This window comes from Mauremys reevesii, linkage group 3 (assembly GCF_016161935.1).
Source record: "Mauremys reevesii isolate NIE-2019 linkage group 3, ASM1616193v1, whole genome shotgun sequence".
NCBI classification, from domain to species: domain Eukaryota; kingdom Metazoa; phylum Chordata; order Testudines; family Geoemydidae; genus Mauremys; species Mauremys reevesii.
This window is the reverse complement of record NC_052625.1, coordinates 93,060,170-93,083,337: the sequence shown is the minus strand read 5'-3', so window position 1 is coordinate 93,083,337 and position 23,168 is coordinate 93,060,170. Positions and strand designations below refer to the sequence as shown.

At 42.5% G+C, this 23,168-nt stretch overlaps 2 protein-coding genes and 1 long non-coding RNA gene across 6 annotated transcripts in view; 2 read left to right on the top strand and 1 right to left on the bottom strand.

The window, feature by feature from the left end:
• LOC120400663 (palmitoyltransferase ZDHHC14) overlaps window positions 1-3,435 on the top strand; it is a 326,414-nt gene extending 322,979 nt beyond the window's left edge. For all 4 annotated transcript variants that reach the window (XM_039529551.1, XM_039529549.1, XM_039529550.1 and 1 more), the window contains one exon: window positions 1,426-3,435. In XM_039529551.1, the coding sequence (XP_039385485.1) occupies window positions 1,426-1,473 (48 nt within the window). In that variant the 3' untranslated portion in view covers window positions 1,474-3,435. The remainder of the gene's footprint in view (window positions 1-1,425) is intronic.
• LOC120400669 overlaps window positions 1-21,399 on the bottom strand; it is a 29,589-nt gene extending 8,190 nt beyond the window's left edge. Inside the window, exon 1 of the long non-coding RNA XR_005595959.1 lies at window positions 21,174-21,399. This is a non-coding gene — a long non-coding RNA (uncharacterized LOC120400669). The remainder of the gene's footprint in view (window positions 1-21,173) is intronic.
• A 340-nt stretch (window positions 21,400-21,739) lies between these two features.
• Window positions 21,740-23,168, top strand: part of SYNJ2 (synaptojanin 2) — an 89,818-nt gene continuing 88,389 nt past the window's right edge. Inside the window, exon 1 of the mRNA XM_039529548.1 lies at window positions 21,740-22,124. Coding sequence (XP_039385482.1) covers window positions 22,004-22,124 — 121 coding nt within the window. The 5' untranslated portion in view covers window positions 21,740-22,003. The remainder of the gene's footprint in view (window positions 22,125-23,168) is intronic.

Here is a 23,168-nt window from a genome sequence, read left to right as displayed (position 1 = left end):
AAATTCTCTCCAATTTAAATTTTAAAAATAAGTGTGTGCAAATCAGTGCAAGTGACAGTCAGTGTCTCCAGGTACATCTGAGGCCAAAGCACAGATCCAAATATCTGTAAACAGGAAGTGGTAGGAGTCTAATCTCCCCACAAATCAACAATGAGGGATAGTATGTTGGGATATTGTATGTGGAATACGTTTATGATTTTAGCCCATACAAAGGACTTAAGAACACACTAGCACCACAGTATAGAGTTGGATTTTAGGGGATTTCCAGAAAAGTTCTTTCCTGGCTGTCCGTGTGTGTTTTGCCTTCTACACTGGAAAGGAAAATGACATACCAACAACATGGGAAAGTAGAAGAAAGGAAATACTACTACTTTACTTTGGTTCCCAGTAGCTGTATAACTTTAAGTAGCTGAAAGAGAGTTATACTATGCTTAGTCTCCACTAGCCTTTTTCCCTTAGTCTCAGACTCCTAGACCTTCTTCAGACTTGCATATTGGTAAGTGGTTTCAAAATGATGTAATTTACATTTTGAGGAGCTAGAAGATGATGTGGCTTAAAGTATAAGTAAGCTTACTCCAATTTACACACTCTTAACTCCCTTTTCTTGCTGCTCTTGCTCCACTTCTTTCAGTCCCTCAGTGTGTTACTGGTAGTATAGGTGGATGGGATCTTGAGTGGGTTTTATTTAGCGTAACATACACCTTGGGGGAGTGTCATGAGAAGTAAGTTTTGAACTGAGACTCCTATGCTCAGATGCCCCTCTGAATTTGTACCAGAATATTTGTGGTTAAAGCCACTTTTAGAACTAAAATTAATTTTTTAGACTCTAAGAATCATGAGAGAGGAACTGAACAGCTTAAAGGATTGGTAATGGCACATGAAACCTTTTGACCCTGGGTGAGCAGAAATGATTGTTGCTATTGGGTGGATCTTCAGTCTAATGAATTTTGTCTCACTGCAGTTGCTACTGGACATGTCACAAAAAGCATCACATCAATTTGCACTAATTGGCAACTTTGGGGTCTCTGCAGAAAAGCACCTAATGGGCCTTAAGAATTACCAAACCTCTTGCCACTGAAGTGTCCCTCCAGGTCAGGACTGAGGCACATCAGTACAACAGTATAGGAACCTTGCACTGGCACTACTCATATTATGTGTGCTCTGTCAATAACTAGAGGTATGGGGAGTCCAAAGCTGTCAATCCAATATCTTTCATGAACACTAAATACACAGAATCATTAATTGGGGTAGGAAAGCAGTGCACCTACTAATACTGTTTTCCCGAGTTGAATGTTTAATATTCGAGGAATGAATCAACTGAAATTTTCTTGGCAGAGAGCTCTAAGATGAGCATGAAGGCTATGTAATTTAAATATGTAAAGTAGTCATGCTATTCATGTATTCTGTTTGTTTGGTTTGTTCCAGATTGCACAAAAGCTGAGGCAGGCACTTGGCCGCTTTCCGGTGATGTAGAAATAAACTGGGATGGATAATGAAGAACGACTCCGAAGTGCTTTTCTGATTTGGGGGCAATGCGACTAAAAAGTTTTAGTCTTTGTCATCCAAGAAACCAAAAAACACCACACCAAAAGGAAAAAAATCTGAACTGCAAAAAAAGTTAAAATAATTTAAGATGTTTACTTTTATCCGCCTTAGTCTTTGCCATCCAAAACAAAAACAAAAAAAAAATCTGAATTGCAAAAAGAGTGACAATAATTTGATGTTTACTTCTTCAGCCTAAATGCACCAGTTATTTAGGTATATATTTATCTTGAACACTCTCCCTCCATATCTGTCTTTTAAACAAAAGCTGTCTCTTGCTGGAAAGTGCTTTCAGTTGTAGGGATTGAAATTGTCAAACTATTCTGCGTTGCCATGGATTACAAACAGATTCATGGTTTGTCATAAATTCTTCCAGTTTACTCTTAACTAGTGTCAGATGACGAGGTATTTTTTCATTTAAAAAAAGTGAATAAGCCAGAAAAGATGGTTTTTATATTTTTTATTTTCCTTATATACCATTCAGCCTTTTGTTGGCATTCTTTTCAGCAGTTATGTAAAGTTTGTGTATGTTTCAGTTGCACACTCAAGATAAACTCTTAATTGTTTTGTTTGGTGACCATTTTGCTCTATATGGTTGTGCTTTCCAACATGTACTTCCAGCACGCAGTCTCCATAACATGCTGGCTGGCAAATTGTTCACTTTTTTCCATAATTACTTAATATTCCGTTCTTGTGGAACAAAGCCTTAGAGCTTGTGTGTGTGTGTTGGGCTTTCCCTCCCTTCCTGGCCATGCACTGTGCAAAGAAGAGACATTAACCAAGGAAAGAGCCATTCCAGGAATCTGGAAAAATATTCTTTCACACCAGCAGTCTGATCACATTAAATATTATGCAGCCATGGGCTACCTCTAATAAGGGTACTCAGTGCTGTGTCCTGGCCATCATCCTCCCCTTTGCCCTACAGAAGTCAGAGTATCTGCGGAGATGACACTTCCAGTCACTTTTGACCCCAAGTGACAGGAGTTCCCAGATTACTACCCAACTCAGGTTTTCACATAGTAGCGCAACATGCTACTGGCTCCCATTTAGCTTTAAAAAAATCCACAGCCACTTAAAAGGGGGCGGGGGGGTGTAGAATTTCTAGTGCAAACTGAAGCGTGACCTCTGAGGTGTTGAATAAAATCCAGGATGAGTGGCAAATAAGTTATTAAAAATATTATAGTTGTAAATGAGGTATGGTGTTCACAGCACACGAATGGCACAGTTATTGTCTTTATTAGCAAAGTGCCACTAAACGACTAGACTTTAGGCTAACTTATATATAGTTACCGTCCAGTATTTCACTTAATGCCACAAGCAAGCCAGGATGCCAAACTGCAGCTTTTGCTAAAAATCTTCCCTCAAATATAAACAACTTAAGGAATAATTTATTTTACCCACAAAGCCATGTTAAGTGACGGGTACATTCTGTTGGTTCTATTGTTGCCTTACTCTGTTGTGTATTGCTGTCATTTTTGTGAAATATTTTTACAATAAAAGAAAAATCTGGATCTGCCTGAATAACATGAAGCAAACAAATCACTAAGCCTGAGTCCAGATGCTCTTTAGTGGCATGGGTTTTGTTCATATTTTATAAATACTTTGTTTTCCCTCAATTTAGTTTTCTTCCAAATTCCATAGAGCCATTTCAATATATGTACAAATTGTAAAGAATGTGTATAAACGTTTTACACCAAATGTAAGATCTTTCCTGCATGTAGAAGCAACTTATAAAATAAATTGTTACGATGTGTACAGTAAATTCTGAAAGCGCCTTTTCAAAGAAACATTTTTTTCAGCCTTTGTATATTGATTTTGCAGTGATGAAAGTTTTTTGTAACTGGTTCTTAGCTGGGAGGATGTCTTTTTACCAAGCTTTGAGCTGACCCTGATGCACTAAGTTGCAGGTTTTGAATCTTTTACTGGACGTGGTTTGGGAATCTCAGCATAAGGTGTGCATTTCCAGTGTGAGCAAGCTCTGTTTGTAGCACCTATGTCAGACATATAAAACTTTTTAAAACAAGCAAATCTGTTTGTTTTAGAAAATAAATTCTTTAGACTAATATATATTTATGTATACCCATAAGACTGTTTTCTTGAGAAGATCATACAGCTTCTTAACTTGAAGATGTAATGTGAGGTGCAAATGTGTCCTACATTCCTTTGCTTCATCGGGTTATGCAACCTGGCCACCAGAGGAATGAAAAAGCATCCTCACTTCTTCCATAAAGAATGTAGAAGAGAAGGCAAATACTATACTGCTCAATTCTGCTGCCTGTGAGTTAAATACTCAAGAAGTACCTCGGTATTGCTAGAGGAAGGTGGGTCCATGAGAAGAAAGTAGTCTATGGAATGAAAATGTTGGCAGGTTCTTGGCTTAATTAGTTAAAGGGGAAGTGAGGGGATCATTCTGTTAGCGGCAGGGATTTGGCGAGCACAGCCGTGCAAGATGTCCCTAGCTGTAACACGAACACTCACCACTCCCACCTAGCAATAAAATATGAGAAGAGTACATTGCTGTGCAATGATTGCACATTTTATGTAGTAGGATGAGGCTGAATGATACCCACAAAAGTTCCAAAATGCCTTGGAAATTCATTTCTTGGCATATTTGTTTTCCTATATTTAATAAATGTGTCCTATCAAACACTGACAGCTCCATGTGTGTCAAATTTTGAAGCCACTTCCTAAAACACTTAGCCCCTTTTAGGAGTTAAATTTAAGGCCAGGTTGGTTAACAAATGCTATCCTGTGCAGTGATAGAGGGGCTACTCATTCTCCAATTACTATTATAGCAAAAACATGAACATAAATGCACAAATGGTTCCTTGGAGAAGAGTAGCTGCATAATTTTTGTCTGCAATGACATGACAATTCTAAAGGAAAAAATACTATTGATGTGAACTTCTTCCCCACCTGTCATAGAGCAACACAGTACTTAAGTAACCTATTAACAGTTTTAAGGGAAATAAGGACTGGGCAAGGATCACCTCTTCTACCATCAAAATGCAGTAATCCAGGAAGTAGAACATGCCAGCTGTTAAACAGTGCACAACAGCTGTGTACAGGACATGAAGACTTTCACCATAAGCAATTGAAACTGCAGGGACTTAATCCTAGACACCTTTTAAAATTATTCTTGTTTTCCAGGGTAGACTCCACTGAGCCATGCTGACTCGTGGAGAGAGAGAAGGAAAAATTTTCATGCTGCACAGTGGCAAATGAAAGGGGCTAGGACTCTAGATTGGAAGAGCCTACCATAGTTACTGGAAGTGGAATATGGTTAGGACACCAAAAAGACCTTGGCTGCAAGTGCTGTTCTTTGGTGAGGTGTAATACAGAGAACCCCCTAAATGCCATTCCAGGGGACTGGTTCAGCACTGCCTCAGGGAAAGGTGTGCACTGCTGAATCATCACTGCTTTCTTCTACAGCACCAAAGAATCATCTTGTGTGAGCAGTGACCTCGGTGGGCAAGACCTGATGGAAACAGGGCAAAGTAAGTGACTCCATGTCTAGATGTACAAACCAAAAGAGATGGAAATGAACTACTTCCACGGTAAATAAGAATGTGTTTCTTATTTAGCAGGAGATGAACTTTACCCAGGAAGACAGTTATTGCTATTTCCTTTCTAGATGCTGATTATAAACATATTCTTAGCTCTGGCAGAGAAAGCAGCATGACTATTTATGCAGCCCTTCCAAAATGTAAACAAATCCCCAAATGAGTAAGCTACATAGTCACAGGAGAGACCATCGGCACTATCAAGGAACTGCTGTACTTGAAAATAAATGGCCAATACAAATATAAAAGCTTTCGCTCTAATTCTATACTGGTGTAAATCAGGAGTAATCCTACTAAAGCTAATCAAGCTAGAGACAGCTGTAACCAGATTGTGACTTAGAAAGCTGGTGCTGAAAGCAAATGGAGGGTAATTCATTGAGATGAAAAAGGGCTTCTGGGGAGGGTTGAGGTTTTGCACTCAGAAGAATGAAACAGTAGAAAGGCACTTTTTAGTCCTAGGTGACTGGCTGACTTATTTATGCTGCTGGGGTTTATGTTGTAATATGGAGTGTTACAGTGCTACAGCTGTGCTAGATGAGGTTTTTTAACAATTTGTGAATAAAGACAGGACTGGAATTATGAAAGAAACATGCTGACATTCTGTGACATTCTGTGACAACATGGCAGGCCTTGCAGAGAGCAATCCAGAACTGGAATTAGATCAGACTTTTCAAGTGGCAAGTGATTTGACCCTAAAGCACTCAGTGCTGCCTCTGCTGCACTTCCTTGCAGAGTAGTATGCTACTGGGTGTGAGTGAGTGCCCTTCTCGCTGACTTCAGTGGTGCTACTGGGTATAAGGAAGGGTGGCACAGTTGATGAGGGGTGACTTTTTCCGTATTGTCTGTAAAATGATGCCTGAGGCTTGTCCCCTGCCTCTTTGCCAGTCTCTTGCTGCAAGGCTATTTCTTTTAGCTAACCGCTGGGTTCTCCTAGTGTAGGAGTGGCCAATCTGAATCGCCAGAGCCACATGTAGCTCTTCCAAAGTTAATACGCAGCTCCTTGTATAGGCACCGACTTTCTAATGTGCCGGGGGTGCTCACTGCTCTGCCACAGTCCCTGCCCCCTTCCTACCTCCACCCCTGCGCCTACAGTGTCCTCACTTCTTCCCCCCCAGAGCCTCCTGCATGACATGAAACAGCTGATAAGTAGGTGCGGGGAGGGAGGCACTGATCACCGGGGCTGCTAGTGGGTGGGAGGTGCTGGGAGCAGGGTGGGGGAGCTGATGGTGGGGGCTGCTGACATCCAGTGTACAGTGTTAAATTATGGCTCCTGCTCAGGCTGGCCACCCCTATCCAAGTGCCATACACTGTGATAGTGGAGCATTGCACTGTGATTAGATGGATTCAACTCTCGGAAGGGATTTGAGAATAAATGTACTCTGCATTCATGAGGAACTAAAGACTTCTCCTTATCCCATCTTCTATTCTCTCACCCCCACTTCTTCCCCACCAATCCCCACAATGTTAAAGTACGAAGTGGCATCAGAAAACATGGCTTAGACTAAGATATATATTTTTTAAATAAGAGTTTGATGTCAACAGGTGCTACAGGGTGCTCACACTTCATGGCAGAAGTCACTTATTTAGGCCTCTAAATATGGAATTAGAAACAACTTTAGGCTCTCATGTTTTGGCTTGGTCTTTTTCCCTGAACACAGTGAAACCAGTCTTAAGTGGTCTCTCAAGAGATTGACACAAAGCTGCTGCTTCATTGGGGTGGCCCTTTATCAAAGTGGAGTAGGACTTTCTAAACTCTGTCTGAACCACAAGTTACAGGGAATCAACAGGTAAAATTCTCAGGCCTGTGTTATGCAGGAGATCAGACTAGCTGATCATAATGGCACCTTTTGTCTTTAAAAATCTATAAATCCATTAAATGTTCTTAGCATGCTTGGGGCTGCTTCTTAAGCTAAAGGTTGCTCAACAAGGGCTGTCTCTGATACTGGTTTCTCTGTAATTGGTGAACATGTCATCTTATCAGTAAAATCTTGCCTGTATTAAATGGATTATAGTTATTCTAAATAAGGACAGGGAATATGCTGTAAATTAACTATCCTGAAACTGCATCTGAAGACAGGATCTATCAGCCTCACATCTCCACGTGGAACTGATTTACCCTAGTTTTTGGGCCCTTTCAAGTGATTTATAATAAATCACCAGACCAGATGGTATTTGTTCCAAAGTTCTGAAAGGGCTAAAGGAAGAAGTCACTGACCTCCTACCAAAGATGAGCACAATTTAACACAGCTATGCTACACGGAGAGAGGAGGGTCACCATCATTGCATCCATCTTTTTAAAAGACAGCTGGTGACCATAGGAATTACAGATCAGTAAGTTGTGTCCCCCACCCAGGATCAATATGTGTGAGACTCCTTAAAAGACAAAGTACCTAAATGTGTACAATATGTTCATACTAATATAGATTGTGCATGGGCCAGTCATGCCTCTCTCATCATTCTGAATTCTTTGAAAAAGTTTATTAAAAAAGAGAAAAATTGTTTACACTTTTCAAGGGTTTTAAGTAACAACTTCCCTAACCAAAGGCTGAAGCAAACTTGGTAACTATGGTTTGAGTTCCACTCCTGTTTTATAAAGGAAAGGGATGGGGCAGTCAATGGCCAATTTTCAGCACAGAAAGAGTTTATTAATAGTGTGTCAAGGATTGACCACATAAGGAACAATATGACAGATGAAATTAAATGCAGATTAATATTAGCTATTTCATATTAAAGGGAGCAAGTGAAGCTACCTATTCACATTTGGTTGAATGTGTAGATGGTCCCTTGTTAGTTGTAATCTCTCAGGAAAGGAACAGCTCTGTCACTCTGGGCAGATCAGGTATAGTTAGGAAAACAAAGTTCACATGAGATCCTCAACCCCACGCCAGGCCTTTTATGCTAGGTAAAAAGTCTGGATCCTCATAAAGGGCCCTAAAAACCCACAGCTGGTTTGGGAAGGAAGCGCCTACAGTTGGCACTTTAGAGAAAACTCTAAGGGCTCCCTCTGAGGACCCCCTTGCAAATCCTTGTGTAGGTGGCATGCTTGTCAGCAATCAGGGCCAGCAGCAAAGGCAGTGTCCTGATAACCTCATGAGCACAGCTGAGCTGTAGCAGGGCACCTGACTGGCTGCACTGCTTGATTGGTTGGAAGAGTCAGCAGGCAGGATCTTAAACCCACCAATAACAGTTCACCAGCTGCTTAAAGCATTTGCTCATGGCTGTGATAGCTCCTGTGCCCACCGTAGTCTCAGCCCATCTCCTGCCTTTCCTCACTCCAGGTAACCCGAATCTGGGTTCCATCACTTAGCACCAGCTGTGACCCTTGGTTCTGGCATCTACTGCTACTGACTTCTGCCCACTAGGCATGAATGTCCATATCCTGGACATGAAGGAGAGTTGTATCAGGTTAGAGTTACAGCATACAACAGTGAAGAGGTTCTGGGCAGCGCGGGGGCCACAAGAGCACTCCTGGGAGGCTGCCATAACAGACAGGCCTCCAGAGCTACGTGATTTGTGCTGGAGGCCCTGGCATAGTCCAGGATCAGGAGGACACAAAGGTAGCTTAAAGCCACCTTAGGGCTCTGTACCCATTGCCCATGGCTGCATCTTAAGGTATGCTTAAAGGTACACAGCTGCTAGGAATGAGTCTCACAGCCCAGGCTGACAGACACTGGCAGGGGCAGGAGGGATAGCTCAGTGGTTTGAGCATTGGCCTATTAAACCCAGGATGGTGAATTCAATCCTTGAGAGGGCCACTTAGGGAACTGGGGTAAAAAAAATCTGTCTGGGGATTGGCCCTGCTTTGAGCAGCAGGTTGGACTAGATGACCTCTTGAGGTCCCTTCCAACCCTGATATTTATGTGAAAAATCATAATGTGAATATTCTGGCATGACCTAGAGCTCAGGTGGGCTTTCAGAGCACATGCTCTAACATCATAGCAAGGTCTACAGAGCTCTTTTTACAGGACTGATCTCATGTTTTCTTCAATCAAGTTCTTTACACCCTTCAATGGAAAAACAGATATCCCTCCAGGCACCTACCCCCAGCAACTCAACTTTTTTCTTTTGTTACAAGCAGCAGCATCAACAGCCATAGGGCAGAATCATGCAGGCCTTTCTATCTCCTACCTAGGATAGTCCTGGCAGAACCATACTGGTACGACAACACATGTGTGCTATAGAAACAACATAGTGAAATCTTCTGAATTCAGGTTTGGGACTAGAATGAACTTCTGGATCTAGAAACATCCTTATCTTCCAAAACAGGAACCCTGAAAGTTTGTGTTACTTGTAGATACATGAAGGGTTTCAAAAATATTGGCAACTATTTTAACAGGAAGATTTTGGGACACTTTAGTGAAACAGAAAGGCCCACTTGTAATACAATAAAACAGACAAATACTAAACTTGGCTAGTGAGCAGAATGAAAAGCATATCTACACTTAAATCACACCATGTACAGTGAGAGTAACTGGTGTTCGCAGAAATATTCTAATAAGCCAAAATGGTTGTTCAAATATAAAAATATAGTATTTCCTCTGTCATCCTCCTCTCTTCTGTTCTCATCCACTCCTCCCCACCCTTCTTCTGCACTCAGGATAACTGGATAGTTCTTTAAAATAAGCAGTTAACATTGGTTTCTATAGCTTTGCAGTTTTAACTTGTTCTTGTTCATTTATGTCATATTCACTCAAAACCACCTGCCTCTGATTTTGCCATATACATCTCCCTATAGATTCAATTAATTTAAATAGCTATAATGTAATTTGACCCGCCCCCATTTTCATTCATATGGCTAGTTCAGTCTACATCATTCTGATTGACGGGCCATGTCCTGCTCAGCTGTAAAAGGGTATGTGAAAGCTCACAAGATGTCACAGTAACCCAGAACAACAAATGTTGATGGGAAAAGGTACAAGATGGAGGCAGACTGAACTAGTCCAAACCAAAAGGCCGACTGATGTAACTCAAGGACTGTTACGATCATGCCTGGGAAACAAGAGAAGTGTGGACTCAAATCAGTGAGCCAAAATTTGTATGTGGGAAACTAGATCTAACTGGTAGACACATGAATGATTGGATGGGATATTCTATCCACCATTCCCTTGGTGGGGCCTTAAAGAAAGAGACTTTGGGCAGAAAAATTGGCTACTGGAGCAAGCTTCACCATTGTGGTTGCCACCACAATGGGACCTGAGACCTTCTGCATCCTAATCCTGAGAGATGTCCTAACCAGACACAGAAACCCAGATAGAACATCACCACCTCTGCTGGCTCCAGCTGAAACCCAACCACAACCTGAGATGAAATGGGATCAGACTTCAAACAAAACAAAACAAGCAACAAGAACAGCTCCAGATCTAAGTTCCCCCTAAGCTGCCTGGTCATGCAGCAGGCTGTCAAGGGCTGCACAGGCAGGGAGAGGCACCTTTCCCCCATCCCCAGGCTGCTGTAGCAAGAATGGGCTGGGGAAGAGTCCTCTTCCCCCCCACTGCAACCCCACGGCAGCCCCACCCCAGAGCCCTCACCCCCCAGCCAGAGCCCTCACCCCAACCCTCTGCCCTAGCCCAGAGCCCCCTCACATACCCCTAACCCTCATCCCCAGCCCCACCCTAGAGCCTGCACCCACAAGCAGAGCTCTCACCCCCACCCCTCTGCCCCAGCCCTGTTCCCCCCCACACACTCCAAACTCCTCGGCCCCACCCCCACCACACATCACCTCCATATTGGTGCACACAGCAAAATTCATTCTGCACATGGACGTAAAAAATTAGAGGGAACATTGCGGAGTCCAGGCCATTTCAAGTAATCCTCCCCCTCACAAAAGGAAACTTAGATAGTATCAAAGATGGAAGTTACTAAGTCTGTCAAACAAGGGGTTTCCTACCCTCTAAAAACTCTCCAGCTCAAGGGAAAGGGAACAAGGGGTGGTTTTTAAACAAAAGCCTTATTCAATACATTTTAAATGCTGTACCTGATTTTCCTTTTCTTTATCTTTAATAAAACATTTAAAGGATTTTTAACGGTGTTTGAGCCAGGTATTAAGCAGGCTGAGGTCTCTGTATACCAAGCCCTGAACCTTTTTTAATGCTAGATAGTGACTGAGTTATGTTAACACTTTTGGTCCATTTATTCTATCTAAATTAATACAACAGTCCTCATCTGGTATAAGCTGGAGTAGCTTGACTTACTACACTGATTTACACCCACTGAGGCTCTGGCCCCATGTGTCACTTCAAACCACTGAGTAGAAGTAGTCAGCTTGTTATAGCACTTTTCAGAGGTGGGATCACCTCAGATCTAAATTGTTACAGTCCAACATCCACTTTATAAGCTTCTTCCAAATGTACAGAAATAGTAGCTAATCAATACAGTCAGTATTTAAACAGCATCTGTTAAGGTTATATACTCTCTTCTCCCCACCCCGTCTCCACCAATGTAAATAAAGACCTATAACTCTGCCCTATGCTCTCCCTGCCACTGGGTTTACAGAAACCCTTACATGTCAAGTCCGTGGTTAGGGCTCTGTAAGTTGGGAGAAGGCAGAAGTACCGTACTGCATCACTATGGAAAAAGGGAACCAGAAAAACAGGTCCAACTTGAATTTAAAACCAACGTGTACGTTGTATTGGCCACAGGTAAACTGGAAAAATAAATATTGACATTTAACAACAAAAGAAAGTAACTGTGTATGATAGCACTGGTTGCTACATACTGAATCCCCAGTCCAAAGCAATCTTCCCTCTGGGTTGGTATCACAGTTTCAAGGTAACTGAACCTGTATCTCCCCCTGCCCCTGTGGTCCACTGCAGGAGTGGCCAGATAGGTTTCAGGTCTCCAGCTGTCACCCATCTCTGGGGAGGGACCCTTGTCCCAGTCACTTCTGACCAGGGGTTTCAAGGCAGCACAGCTCCCTGCCTTACACTGTGATGTCCCTAGCAAGCCAGTCTGCCTAAAGCCCAATACCTCTGCCTTGCTTCCTCCCTGAGGGCTATGAGTAGGGCCCTACCAAATTCATGGCCATGAAAAACACATCATGGACTGTGAAATCTGGTCTTTTATGTGCTTTTACCCTATACTATACAGATTTCATGGGGGAGACCAGCATTTCTCAATCTGGGGGTTCTGACCCAAAAGAGAGTTGCAGGAAGGTCACAAGGTAATTTTAGGGGGGGTTGTGGTATTACTTCCCCTTACTTCTGCACTGCCTTCAGAGCTGGGTGACCGGAGAGTGGTGGCTTCTGACTGAGAGCCTAGCTCTGAAGGCAGCAGTGCAGAAGTAAGGGTGGTAATACCATAACATGCCATCCTAACTTCTGTGCTGCTGCTGGTGGTGGCTCTGCCATCAGAGTTTGGCTCCCAGCCAACAGCCGCCACCCTCCAGCTGCCCAGCTCTGAAGGCAGCGCCACTGCCAGCAGCAGTGCAGAAGTAAGGGTAGCAGCACCACAAGTCCCCCCCAACACACACACACACACTAACCTTGTGACCCCCCACTTCCCACACAACTCCTTTTTGGGTCAGGACCCCAACAATTACAATACCATGAAATTTCATATTTAAATAGCTGAAAGCATGAAATCTATGATTTTTAAAATCCTACGGCCATGAAATTGACCAAAATGGACTGTGAATTTGGTAGAGCCCTACCTATGACCAGCATACTGCCAGCAGTTACAAGTTAACACATAGCTCCTTTTAAGCAATCACATTAATTCTTAAGGAAAAAGCATTCCAGAGAAGACAACATAAAAACAATACGTAGATTTAATCACACCCTAAAAATGCCAGGAGTTACCCATCAGTGTCGTGGAACCAAAGTCTTTCCAACACTTCCACCATGCCTGAGGGCCCCTGCCAAATCAAAAAGTCTTGCCTATTTGCGGGATCAGAAAGGAGGCCCAGAATCAGTTTAAATGCAGTCTTTTTCTGCCAAAAGCCCTTTGTTTTTTAATCCCTGGAAAAACCAGTTTGAACCAGTACATGCAAGCTTCCCCGGGTGGAGTGGTACCTCTCTGGAGGGTTACAACTTATCTGATTCACCTTAAATCACACAACCACAACTGTTTTTAGTTCCTGGAGGAATTGCGGTAACCCACCCACCATGGCGTTGCATACGTCTGGTTCACAGTGATACACAAACTTAATACAATTTGGTCCCCAAAAATATCATGGGATTGCAATATCTGTCGCCATTGGCATACAGTCAATGGTCCATCATGATATTAATGGTACTAGTTGGAAATTCCATCTGTCAGGTAAGATATAGCTTTTAAGTCCTGGACACAGAAATCCATAAAGATTCCATGGCACTTTTTATAAGAATGAGGCAGTGGATCATATACATAGTACGTGGTAATGGGAAATAATGGCACCCAGATCATAGGTGGATGCAGATTCCTTACCTGTACAGTGTGGAATGTTGCTATTGGTTGTTAGCTGTTGTATTCCACCACACAGTAGTGCTCATCAGTGCTGCCTATAATGCTGTGTATAAAGTGGTTTTAAAACACAGTGGGATCCTTCTGAATTTAAGTTAAAGTAATTGAAAATATTGTGGTCTCACGCCGCCCCCGCCCCCACATTCACCCTTCTTCCCAATAAGACTCATGGCCAAAGTGCTCCAGCAAAAAGGAATTCTTTTTCTGTAACCTCCAAAAAATAAATATAAGCACTGAGCTCATGCATTCCTTGGCATTAAGCCTGGTCCTTTTGAAGTTTAGTCCTTCTCGTATAAATCTATTGACTTAAGGGTTGATTTTAATAGTACATGTCAGCATCTACTATTTTGTGCACACATCTTCTGCATATGCATCTACAAGGGATTTTTGCGAAGAAGGCATGTGACTAGATAGTTGGCCAGCTAGCCATCCATCCACAAAAATCCCCAAATTTACTGCAGGTGTGCTGTAAGAGTGCAAGAAAAAGTGTGTGCGCGAAACAAGACTATTTTTTAAAAATCAGCCCCCATAAATCACGCACATGTATTTCAGCACACAGTGTACGATCAGCTAACTGAGGAAATTACAACCAGAAAAATACTACAACAGTAAAGTAAATAGAAAGCCAGCATTGAAAATGTCTCTTTCGCTTAAAAGGGTTCACTCTCCTCTTGATTTGCTTGAATCACCTCCACTAATGTTGATTCATAGAAGTTCAGTGGGAGATATTCTCTGAATGCACACTCACTTGGGCTTTAAATAAACTAACATAAATGGGAGCTATTTATGTGAAGAATGAGAGCTTCATTCCCATCCCCCTCAATTTTAAATGTCTCTTTAAGGACTTATCTGTTCCTTCTTTGTGATGCGAGTTCTGCATTGTCTATTATAGGGCAAGAGAACTGGATACCTGTATAATTAAGATTTATTTCCGAATCATATCTCGAAGAAGCTGAGGCAAACATTTTCTTGAGAACTAAACTTTATTGCATCACAAAAATTCTGCCTCTGTAGGATGTCTTGCTGTGACTATACTCCCACTGCACCGTCACTACAATTTTTCCTCTCTCTCTATTTTTTTAAATATATCCATGAGTTGTCAAGTCTGAAAGATAGCTTTTTTTTTTACTAATTACTTTTGATTAGTTCTTTGCATCATAATCTGCATCCTGCACTACTCTTGACGTTTTCCAGACTGCATCTTTCTCTGTCTGCTTAGCATAGGTACCTTAATTGAAAGGGCAATGTGCAGATTCTGGTCAGTCAGTAAATGTGTCTCTACTTCCCAAAATATGGAAATTCAGTAGTTTAACCCAGGAGTGGAGGAATTATAGTGCATCAGCCCAATGGTCCATCTAGTTCAGTATCCCATCTCTGATAATGGTAGGTAACAGATGCTACCAAGGAAAGTGCAAAACCGATAATAGAGAATTCTGGCACAATCTTCTCTTAGAATTTTCTTCTGATTGGTTGGTTCCTCCACCACTTCCAACCACCGCCACTGGAGCAATCCATTAGACACTACTGGCACCTGCCTTTTTGTATTAGGGGGTGTTCACAGTCTATCAGAAAAAGGGTCTCATTCAATAAAAGTACCAATTTAAATACTGTGTCTGTGTATGTGAAGATCAAGCAATTCATTTTAAAACTGGTGATTCTATTTCACTTGGAGCTAAGTATTTTGTTTTTTCTTTAGAGTGCTTTGGAAAACTACGCAAGAAGCGGTGGAAAAAACTGTCCCTACTCGCTACCCCTTGTGGCTTCCAAGTCCTTTGAACATAACAGGCACACCTACATCTAATTATAAACACGCCAGTCTGGATATTCAAACAAACAAACAAACAAAAAATCTGGTTGTCCAGTCACTATTACTGCCTAAATAAATATAGTCTGGCTAATGCCAGCTCATCTGCACATAGTTTCGGGATGAAGAAAGGCAAGTTTTAAAACAGCTGCTGTTACTGAAAATAGTCTTTTAATAGGAAAAGGGCTGCATCTGTGAGGGGAGTGAGCCTGCTTCTCCCTCTCAAGTACTGTACACACAGAGTTAAAAATATATGGAAAAAGAGGTGAAAGAGAAAAACTACAACCTGTAATGGCAATATTTCTCATTAGTAATGGTATCAAATAGCTAGCATTCTACCAGAGCATATCATAGCCATTTCTGGTAAAAGCTCCAAGCTTGAATCCAAAAACAGATAAACCACAGATCTAGAACTTGAATCTGGAACCAGACAGGCCTCTAAACTAGTCTGAATCTGGAGCCAAATGGCTTCCAATTCAACCATCTTTATCAACTGAACCTGCAGTGCTTATTCACATGAGTAGGCCATCAACAGCCTGCAGAATTGGGCCTTTAGACCCTGATTCAGAAATGTTGTCAGTGGGACTACACATGTGCTTGAAGTTAGGCACCTGCTTAAAGTACCTTATTGAACTGGGGCCTCACCCTGTTTTACTATCCACAAAAATTATTTGAGCAAAGTGTAATATTAATATGAATTACCTAGATCAGTGTTTCTTAACCAGTGGGTTGTGATCCCTCAGGGGTTCACAAAAAACAGTGGAGGAGTTCATGAAGAGCTGAAAACATTGTCATAATCAAAAGCAAAGAAAATCTTGCTCCCCACCCAGACAGCCCACCTTTACCTTGCAAGATCAAGTATGCTCTGTCAGTCTCTTGAAATGGGCATGCACACTATACAGCTTTAGCACTGTACACATTTTTTACTCTTACTTTTATAGTAAATGTAAACTGATTGTAAACACTGACTTCAAATGAGGGATTATCAACCTAAAAGATTTGAGAAACAGTGACCTAGATCAAACTGTATTAGACTGCAACTATAACAAAGTAACAGAGATTTTCTGCACAGAAAGTCCTATGCACAACTAAAACAACTGTAACCAGATGGACAATAAATGGGTTTTCCTCACTTTCAGCACACATTAATATATTTCAGGTTTTTTTTTAATACAGCAACTTTCAGAGTAAAATTTTGGACAGTTTCTTTAGCCTAGAAAAGCTGCAAAATGCTTAACGAGGTGGCTGCTTCAACTTTTAATACATATTATTGTAACCTTGGTAAAAATGTTTGAAAATTAAGATTAAAAGTTTTGTGTATTGGCAGCCTGGTATTCATTCTCTTGCAATGTCCTATTCAGGAACAGCTGTTCTGCCTCATTTCCTCCCCAGCTGACTAAAGGCAAAAGTTCTGGGGAAAGGAAAACATTTCAGTGATGTTGTGGGCATGTAGGTTTTCTAGTGGAATTCTTCATCATGGGGGCTATGATCATATGGTCATAAACCCCTTCCAGGAAATGCTCTGGCACTTGATCGCTGATGTTTAATTTCAAAGTTTAAAAGAATTGTCACTACTCCTAAGTGAGTAAAGTTTGATGCAAACTATAATCTTGTTTAAAATAAAAATAGCAAACATTAAAGCATCTTTTTGTGGTAGTCTGTGTTAGCAAAGGCTACTTAATAGTATATATACAGATTGTCAAGGCTCATGGCCCGGCAGCATTACAATACTACTACTGTTAGTCCAGGATGTGGCACCCACACAGCTCTGCCACGCTAGCCCACCAGAATGCTAACCAAGGCACCCTACTGTTCCATTTCTGGGCCTCGCATAAGCTTCCGGATATATCTACAAAGCAACGTATGCATGAAGATCAGCAAGCTTGACTGTTTTGATTAAGACGGTTTTCTCTCCAGTGGCTCTAAAACAGATCCTCTACTGCTACAGGGTGGGAGTCATTATAATGCACAGGGTGCCTCAGAGGTGCACAGTGAAGGGGTATGTAAATCTGAACCAAAGTGAAGAATGACCCAGAGGAACACAAAGTGTAAATTACAGCTTCCCTTGGGCAGCTTTGCTTTAAATACCCATTGCTTTTTCAGTTGAGATAACAGTGGCATCGCCCACAGTACCTGAAGAACGGTGTTTAAAAACCTGTTGAAACACAGTACAAACCTGTCTGCAGCAAAACTGATTTGGTAACACAGGTGAGTAAACAGGGGCAGGGAGGGTGAACTGTGTTTTTAAAAAATAAAATAATAATAATAATAATATCTACAGTTTGTTAAAAGGAGCCAAAGAAAGCGCCCCACCCCCCACACACAGATGGATGACTCCTGTAAAAATTGCTCACCTGTTCTCTCTCAGCCTGAGATAGCCTGAGGTGTAGCTGGCACAGAGAGGCAGCCACCTACCTGGTGATGCTCTCTGCATCTGCTCCCTCATAGCTAACAAGGGTGCTGGTAAATGATGGTGAAAAGAGGGTGGGTGGAGATAACTGCCAGGGGAAGAAGGAATGATGGAGAACCACACAAAGGGGCTGAGGAAGAGCCAACGTGAGTGGACTGAAGAGGAAGGAGGGGAGTTATCGATAAGGGAAGGTTGAAGAAAAGAAGGCCACCAAGAATGGAAGATGAACTGAGAAGAATGAGGCATTCAGGACAGGAGCAGGGATGGTGTGGCATAGATGAGAATGGACACTTTGGGATGAGGGAAATGGAGCATTTCTATGATGGGGAACATTTCCCTTGAATATGGGACCCAGTCATGTACAACACCCATATACAAATTGGGCCATCGTCAAAGACAGCTGGTGTCAGAACGTCAATTAGAAGGCAAACTTCATACCACAGTGTTTTCATTTACATTACATGAAAAATAGATTTACATGCAGTGCATAAGACAAGGTTTGTGTTATTCAGATATTCTGATTTTGTATCCTATAAAATAAAAAAATGAAAACCTTTGCAAAATGGTTCCAATATACTTTTTAACAAACTGTCCAGCTTTCTTCAGCACTTTTCTCTGTTAAGCAGCTTATGCTAGTTGCCAAAACATGAAGTAAAAGACTCTCATAAAAATAGATTTATAGAAAGTGCTCAACTGTATTGCATTGCAAAATGTTTCCAATACTACATCTTCACCTGCCTTGCTTTTATATTTTGTTCTCTGAACCTGATTTGTTGTGCTTAAAAGAAAGCGTATTGTTAACACCCCAGTCCTATGCCTAGGCAAGTATTTTCTTTAACAATTCAGACATTGAGCTCTCTGTTAATAATCCTGACTGGTGTGTTCATGTCACTAATGTTTTCTACTGCAAATTACAAGTACAAATGAATTACAAGCACAGGTACTATTGAATCTCTGACATGTCATTGTCCTCCAAGTGACAGCACACTCCTAATGACGTATGGGAAGAATTTATCAAAAGAACAGGGTACTCTAGCAATCATTCCTTGAAGGCAACAGACACATTTATACATAAGTGAATGAGATAGCACCAGATTTACAAAAGAGAATGTTTCCTATAAATCAACCTTCCCTCATCATCTATGATACTGAATGTATTAGGCAACTCTGCTCCCACACATGAGACTGCTGCCACTCAATCATAACTAGGACCTTTTCCTCCAGGGGAAAAAGGTCAGGGGGAAAGATGACAAAGATGGAAATAGATTCTTGGCCTGCCTGTCTCCCTACAAGAAATCCATGGTAAGAAAAGTGTCCTTGTTCTGTTTAGGATGTGAAATGTTCATACTATTCAGTGTGTTTCTTACATTCAGTGAAAACAAACTTTGAGCTGCACTTGTTCATCCTATTACCCTGGTCACTGACATACTCAAATTAAATGCTTTGTGGGGTGATTTCCTCTAGGTTAGCTCTCACTCATTCACCTAATCCTACATACTGTCCCAAGAATCCTAATCCAGACACAAAGCCAAATTTAAACACTGAAGCCTACTGTTCCCACCAGATCCCATTACCATTTCCTTTCTTGAAGGGGCCTCAAACTTAAACAAAAAACAAACAAAAAAAAACCCACCACCACATTTGTCTTTTTCTTTTAGCTTTTGCTACTAAGGTCTGGTCTACACTAGAGACCTATATTGGTATAACTACATTGCTCAGGTTAGGCCACATGTACACTAGAGACCTTACAGCAGCACAACTGTATCGATGCAGCTGTAAGAGCGCTCGTGTAGCTGTTCTATGCCAACAGGAGAGAGCTCTCAGTTGCTATGACTGTGGGAGAAGCTCTCCTGCCAACATAGCACTGTGCACACTACCACTTATGCCAGTGAAATTTATGTTACTTGGGGGGAGGGTTCACACTCATGAGCAACATACATTTTACTGACAAAAGTGGTCGTGTAGACATGGCCTTAGAGTACTATAACAGATTTCTGTTTTTGAAGTTTGTTTGGTTTGAACTCCATGAGACTGTGTTTACACTGTGTGTCCATACAGGGACAAGCACAATGGAGCCTTGACTAATGCCACCAGGCATGAATAAAATGCAAATAGACAGCATTGTGTGTGTCATTGTTTCCCTGAATACTTAAATTGGGGTTCATCCACACTACAACTACAGCCACAATTGTTTTGTAACTGGTTAGAAGCCCGGTCACCTTAACAGAGGATAAGTCTGTTTGTTTCCACACAGCCAGCAAAGCTGTGTTTGCATATCCACCCACACCTGCCTTGCTATCGGTGTTTGTATTATTGCTTTCTGGGAAAATCTGGCAGCTCTCTCTTTACTTAGCAAGGAAATAGGAGGAACGCTACACTACCAGAAAGAGAAGGAGGTTCCTGGATAAAGCTGGGTGAATAATAGTTTTTTTTTGTTTGTTTCTGTTTTTAATAATTGGCAATTTTAAAGTTTTTTTTTTTTAAGTAATTTTGGATCAATCAAAATTTTTGGGAAACTGAAAAGTAAAAAAACATTTTGAGTTGAATAAAACTGTAGATTTCAAACATTTTAAAAACTTTTTAATAAATCAAAAGGAACTTCTGAAACAAAAATTTTTTTCAGACCAAGAAAAAAAAAATCACGATTTGATTTTTTTTCCTGAATTTGTTTTCTAATTGAACAATTTTGCAAAAAATCAACAAATTTGCAAAACAGTTCATTGTAACTGAATCTGTATTTTTCTCCCAAAAAAAGTTTCATCTGAAATTTTTTTTGCCAACTTCTATTTCTGGACATTCTTAGAAGAAACAAGAGAATTATTAATTATAAAAATAACATACACGTATATAGCATATTTCAGCCCAAAGCGTTTTACAAACTAGGGGTCAGATCTGGCATTCACTTCATATTACTTAGCAGGAACTTTCAGTGTGAAAAGAATTCCAGTATCTACGTAAATAAATATAAGTCACCTTATCACTGAACTGCAGCCACCTCTGGAGAGTAATATGGGAGCTGTTTAATAAGGCTGCACAGCCATTTAGAACAGGAAGTGAGAAGCAATACAACAAAACTGCATGGGGAAATTTACTATTGTTGTTTGCAGCTAGTAGCTGTGTTGGTCCCAGGATATTAGAAAGACAAGATTTTATTGGACGAACTAAAAATAAAAATATTTTACCTCACCCACCTTGTCTCTCTTGAGAAATTTAGGCAGACAGGAGCTTGACTTCTACCGGTGCAGATAGGACTATCCCAGGTTCTCAGTGGTAAAGGTGTGTTTAATTTATACAAGGTTGGCTAGGATAGATGTTCTGTCTGTACCAATATGAAAAGTTCCCTATTGGATGGATTGGCATTTGGCATATTTTCATGTGATATGTAGTTAGCATTTTTAATCACTACTTAGCTTACCTTATAAATTACTTTATGCCCGTTCGTTATTAGCTCATGTGTATACAACACTTTGAGCGCCTGATTTGAAAGACACTAGATAAGAGTGCGGTACTGGTTCCTGTGCTTCAGGGAGGCAGCATGCGGTGCAGCGTGGTGAGAAGTTTTGCTTGTTGGGATCCAGATCTGATCCGTGTCAAAGTTTAGGAGTGTCTGGATCTTGCACTTCTCATCAGCTCCCCAAGGATACGCCTGGAACTGCCACTTTCACTCCTCCTCCAAGTCAGGCGGGTGCCGGCTGTGGGACGACTCTCCTCGCCCTGTTTTGTCAGCCTGGGAGCAGCCCAGCAGCTGCCTCCTCCCCCGGGAGCGGTGATTCCAACCCCGCCCTTCCCGCGGGGCGGGCAGGGGAGGAGACAGACGGACAATGGTTTTTACCTGTCCCGGAGCGGGAGGAGGGAGGAACAAAGTCAACTCCTAGTTTACACGGGACCGGCGCCGCGGGGAGCGCGAGAAAGCGGGCGGCCGCTGGCGCCAAGGACTCTCCGGCGATCCAGCCGGGTCACCCTTTGCAAGGAGCCGGGGCGATCCGAGCTCTCCGCCCGGGGCCGGGGCTGGGGCTGCGTTGGCCGGGAGGGAAGAAGGAAACAGCGGCACTTTGGGTTTCCCCGCCGAGTTGCTGGAGCCTGTTTCTGGTCTGGCAGCTCGCGGCGACCCGGCTCCCCTTGGTGCGGGGGCGGCGCTGAGCCCGGCAGGGGGAGTCGCGGCGGCGCTTTCTCTGCCCCCAGCCCCTTGGTGCCCTGGTTTTTGGCGGGGAGCGGGCGCGTTCCCCCCTATGGCCAGCCGCCCCCATGGCTCCGAGCAAAGGGCTGCGGCTGCTCTGGAAGCAGGAGCCGGCTCCGAGCGCCCTGCTCGAGGCGCGCAGCCGCCACGACTGTCTGCTGCTGGAGGCCGGCACCGTGGCCACCCTCAGTAAGTGCCTCTGGCGGGCCGGGCCGGGCGTGGCTGGGCTGAGCGCGCACCTGGGGGTGCGGGGCGGGGTGGGTCGGACTGGGGCAGGGGGGTGTTCGTGTGGGCACGGACCGGTATCTAAGGGCTAAGCGTCCAGAGCCAGATTTTCAAAGAGCTCAGCCTCCCACTTAGGCACCAAAATAAGGGCAGATTTTCTAAAGTGCTCGGGGTGTCCCGGGCTCAATCTGCCCTTGGCTGGGCTGTTATCAGGATCCCTACACGTGTGAAAGTTTGGGCTGCTCTGAAGAAGGCTAAGCTCCAGCAATTACACCTGTCAGGGGGCTGGTAGCCTCCTCCCCACAGCGGGACAGCAAGGCCAGGCAGACGCAAAACTTTCCCTCCCAACAGTGGGGGTACTAGTGTAGAGGAGGGCCCGGAGCCTTCAGCTATCAGCATTGTAAGGCCTAACCCTCGCTGCCTTGCCACACTGTGAAGTTTTCAGCCCCAAATTAGGTGTTTAGGTTCCCCATACCAGTGACTCTCAACCTTTCCAGATGTTATTGTATCCCTTTCAGGAGTCTGATTTGTCTTGTATACTCCTAAGTTTCACCTCACTTAAAAACTACTTGCTTACAAAATCAGACGTAAAAATACAAAAGTCTCACAGCACACTGTTACTGAAAAATTGCTTACTTATTTTTACCATGTAGTTATAAAATAAATCAATTGGAATATAAATTTTGTACTTATATTTCAGTGTATAGTTTATAAAGCAGTATAAATAAGTCATTGCATGAAACTTTAGTTCATACTGATTTTGGTAGTGCATTTTATGTAGTGTGTTGTAAAACTAGGCAAATATCTAGATGACTTGATGTACCCCCAGGGGGTACAAATACCCCAGGTTGAGAACCACTGCCCCATACAATGCATGGAGAGAGAGTGGTGCCCAGGAAAAGGACTTTCAGAAGCCAGCCACCTACTGAGTTCTCAGAGCCACCTGAAGCTAACCAGGAGTGAAATGCAGAGGAAAGGAGGGGAGGAGCCTAGTTACCTGAGTGGCTG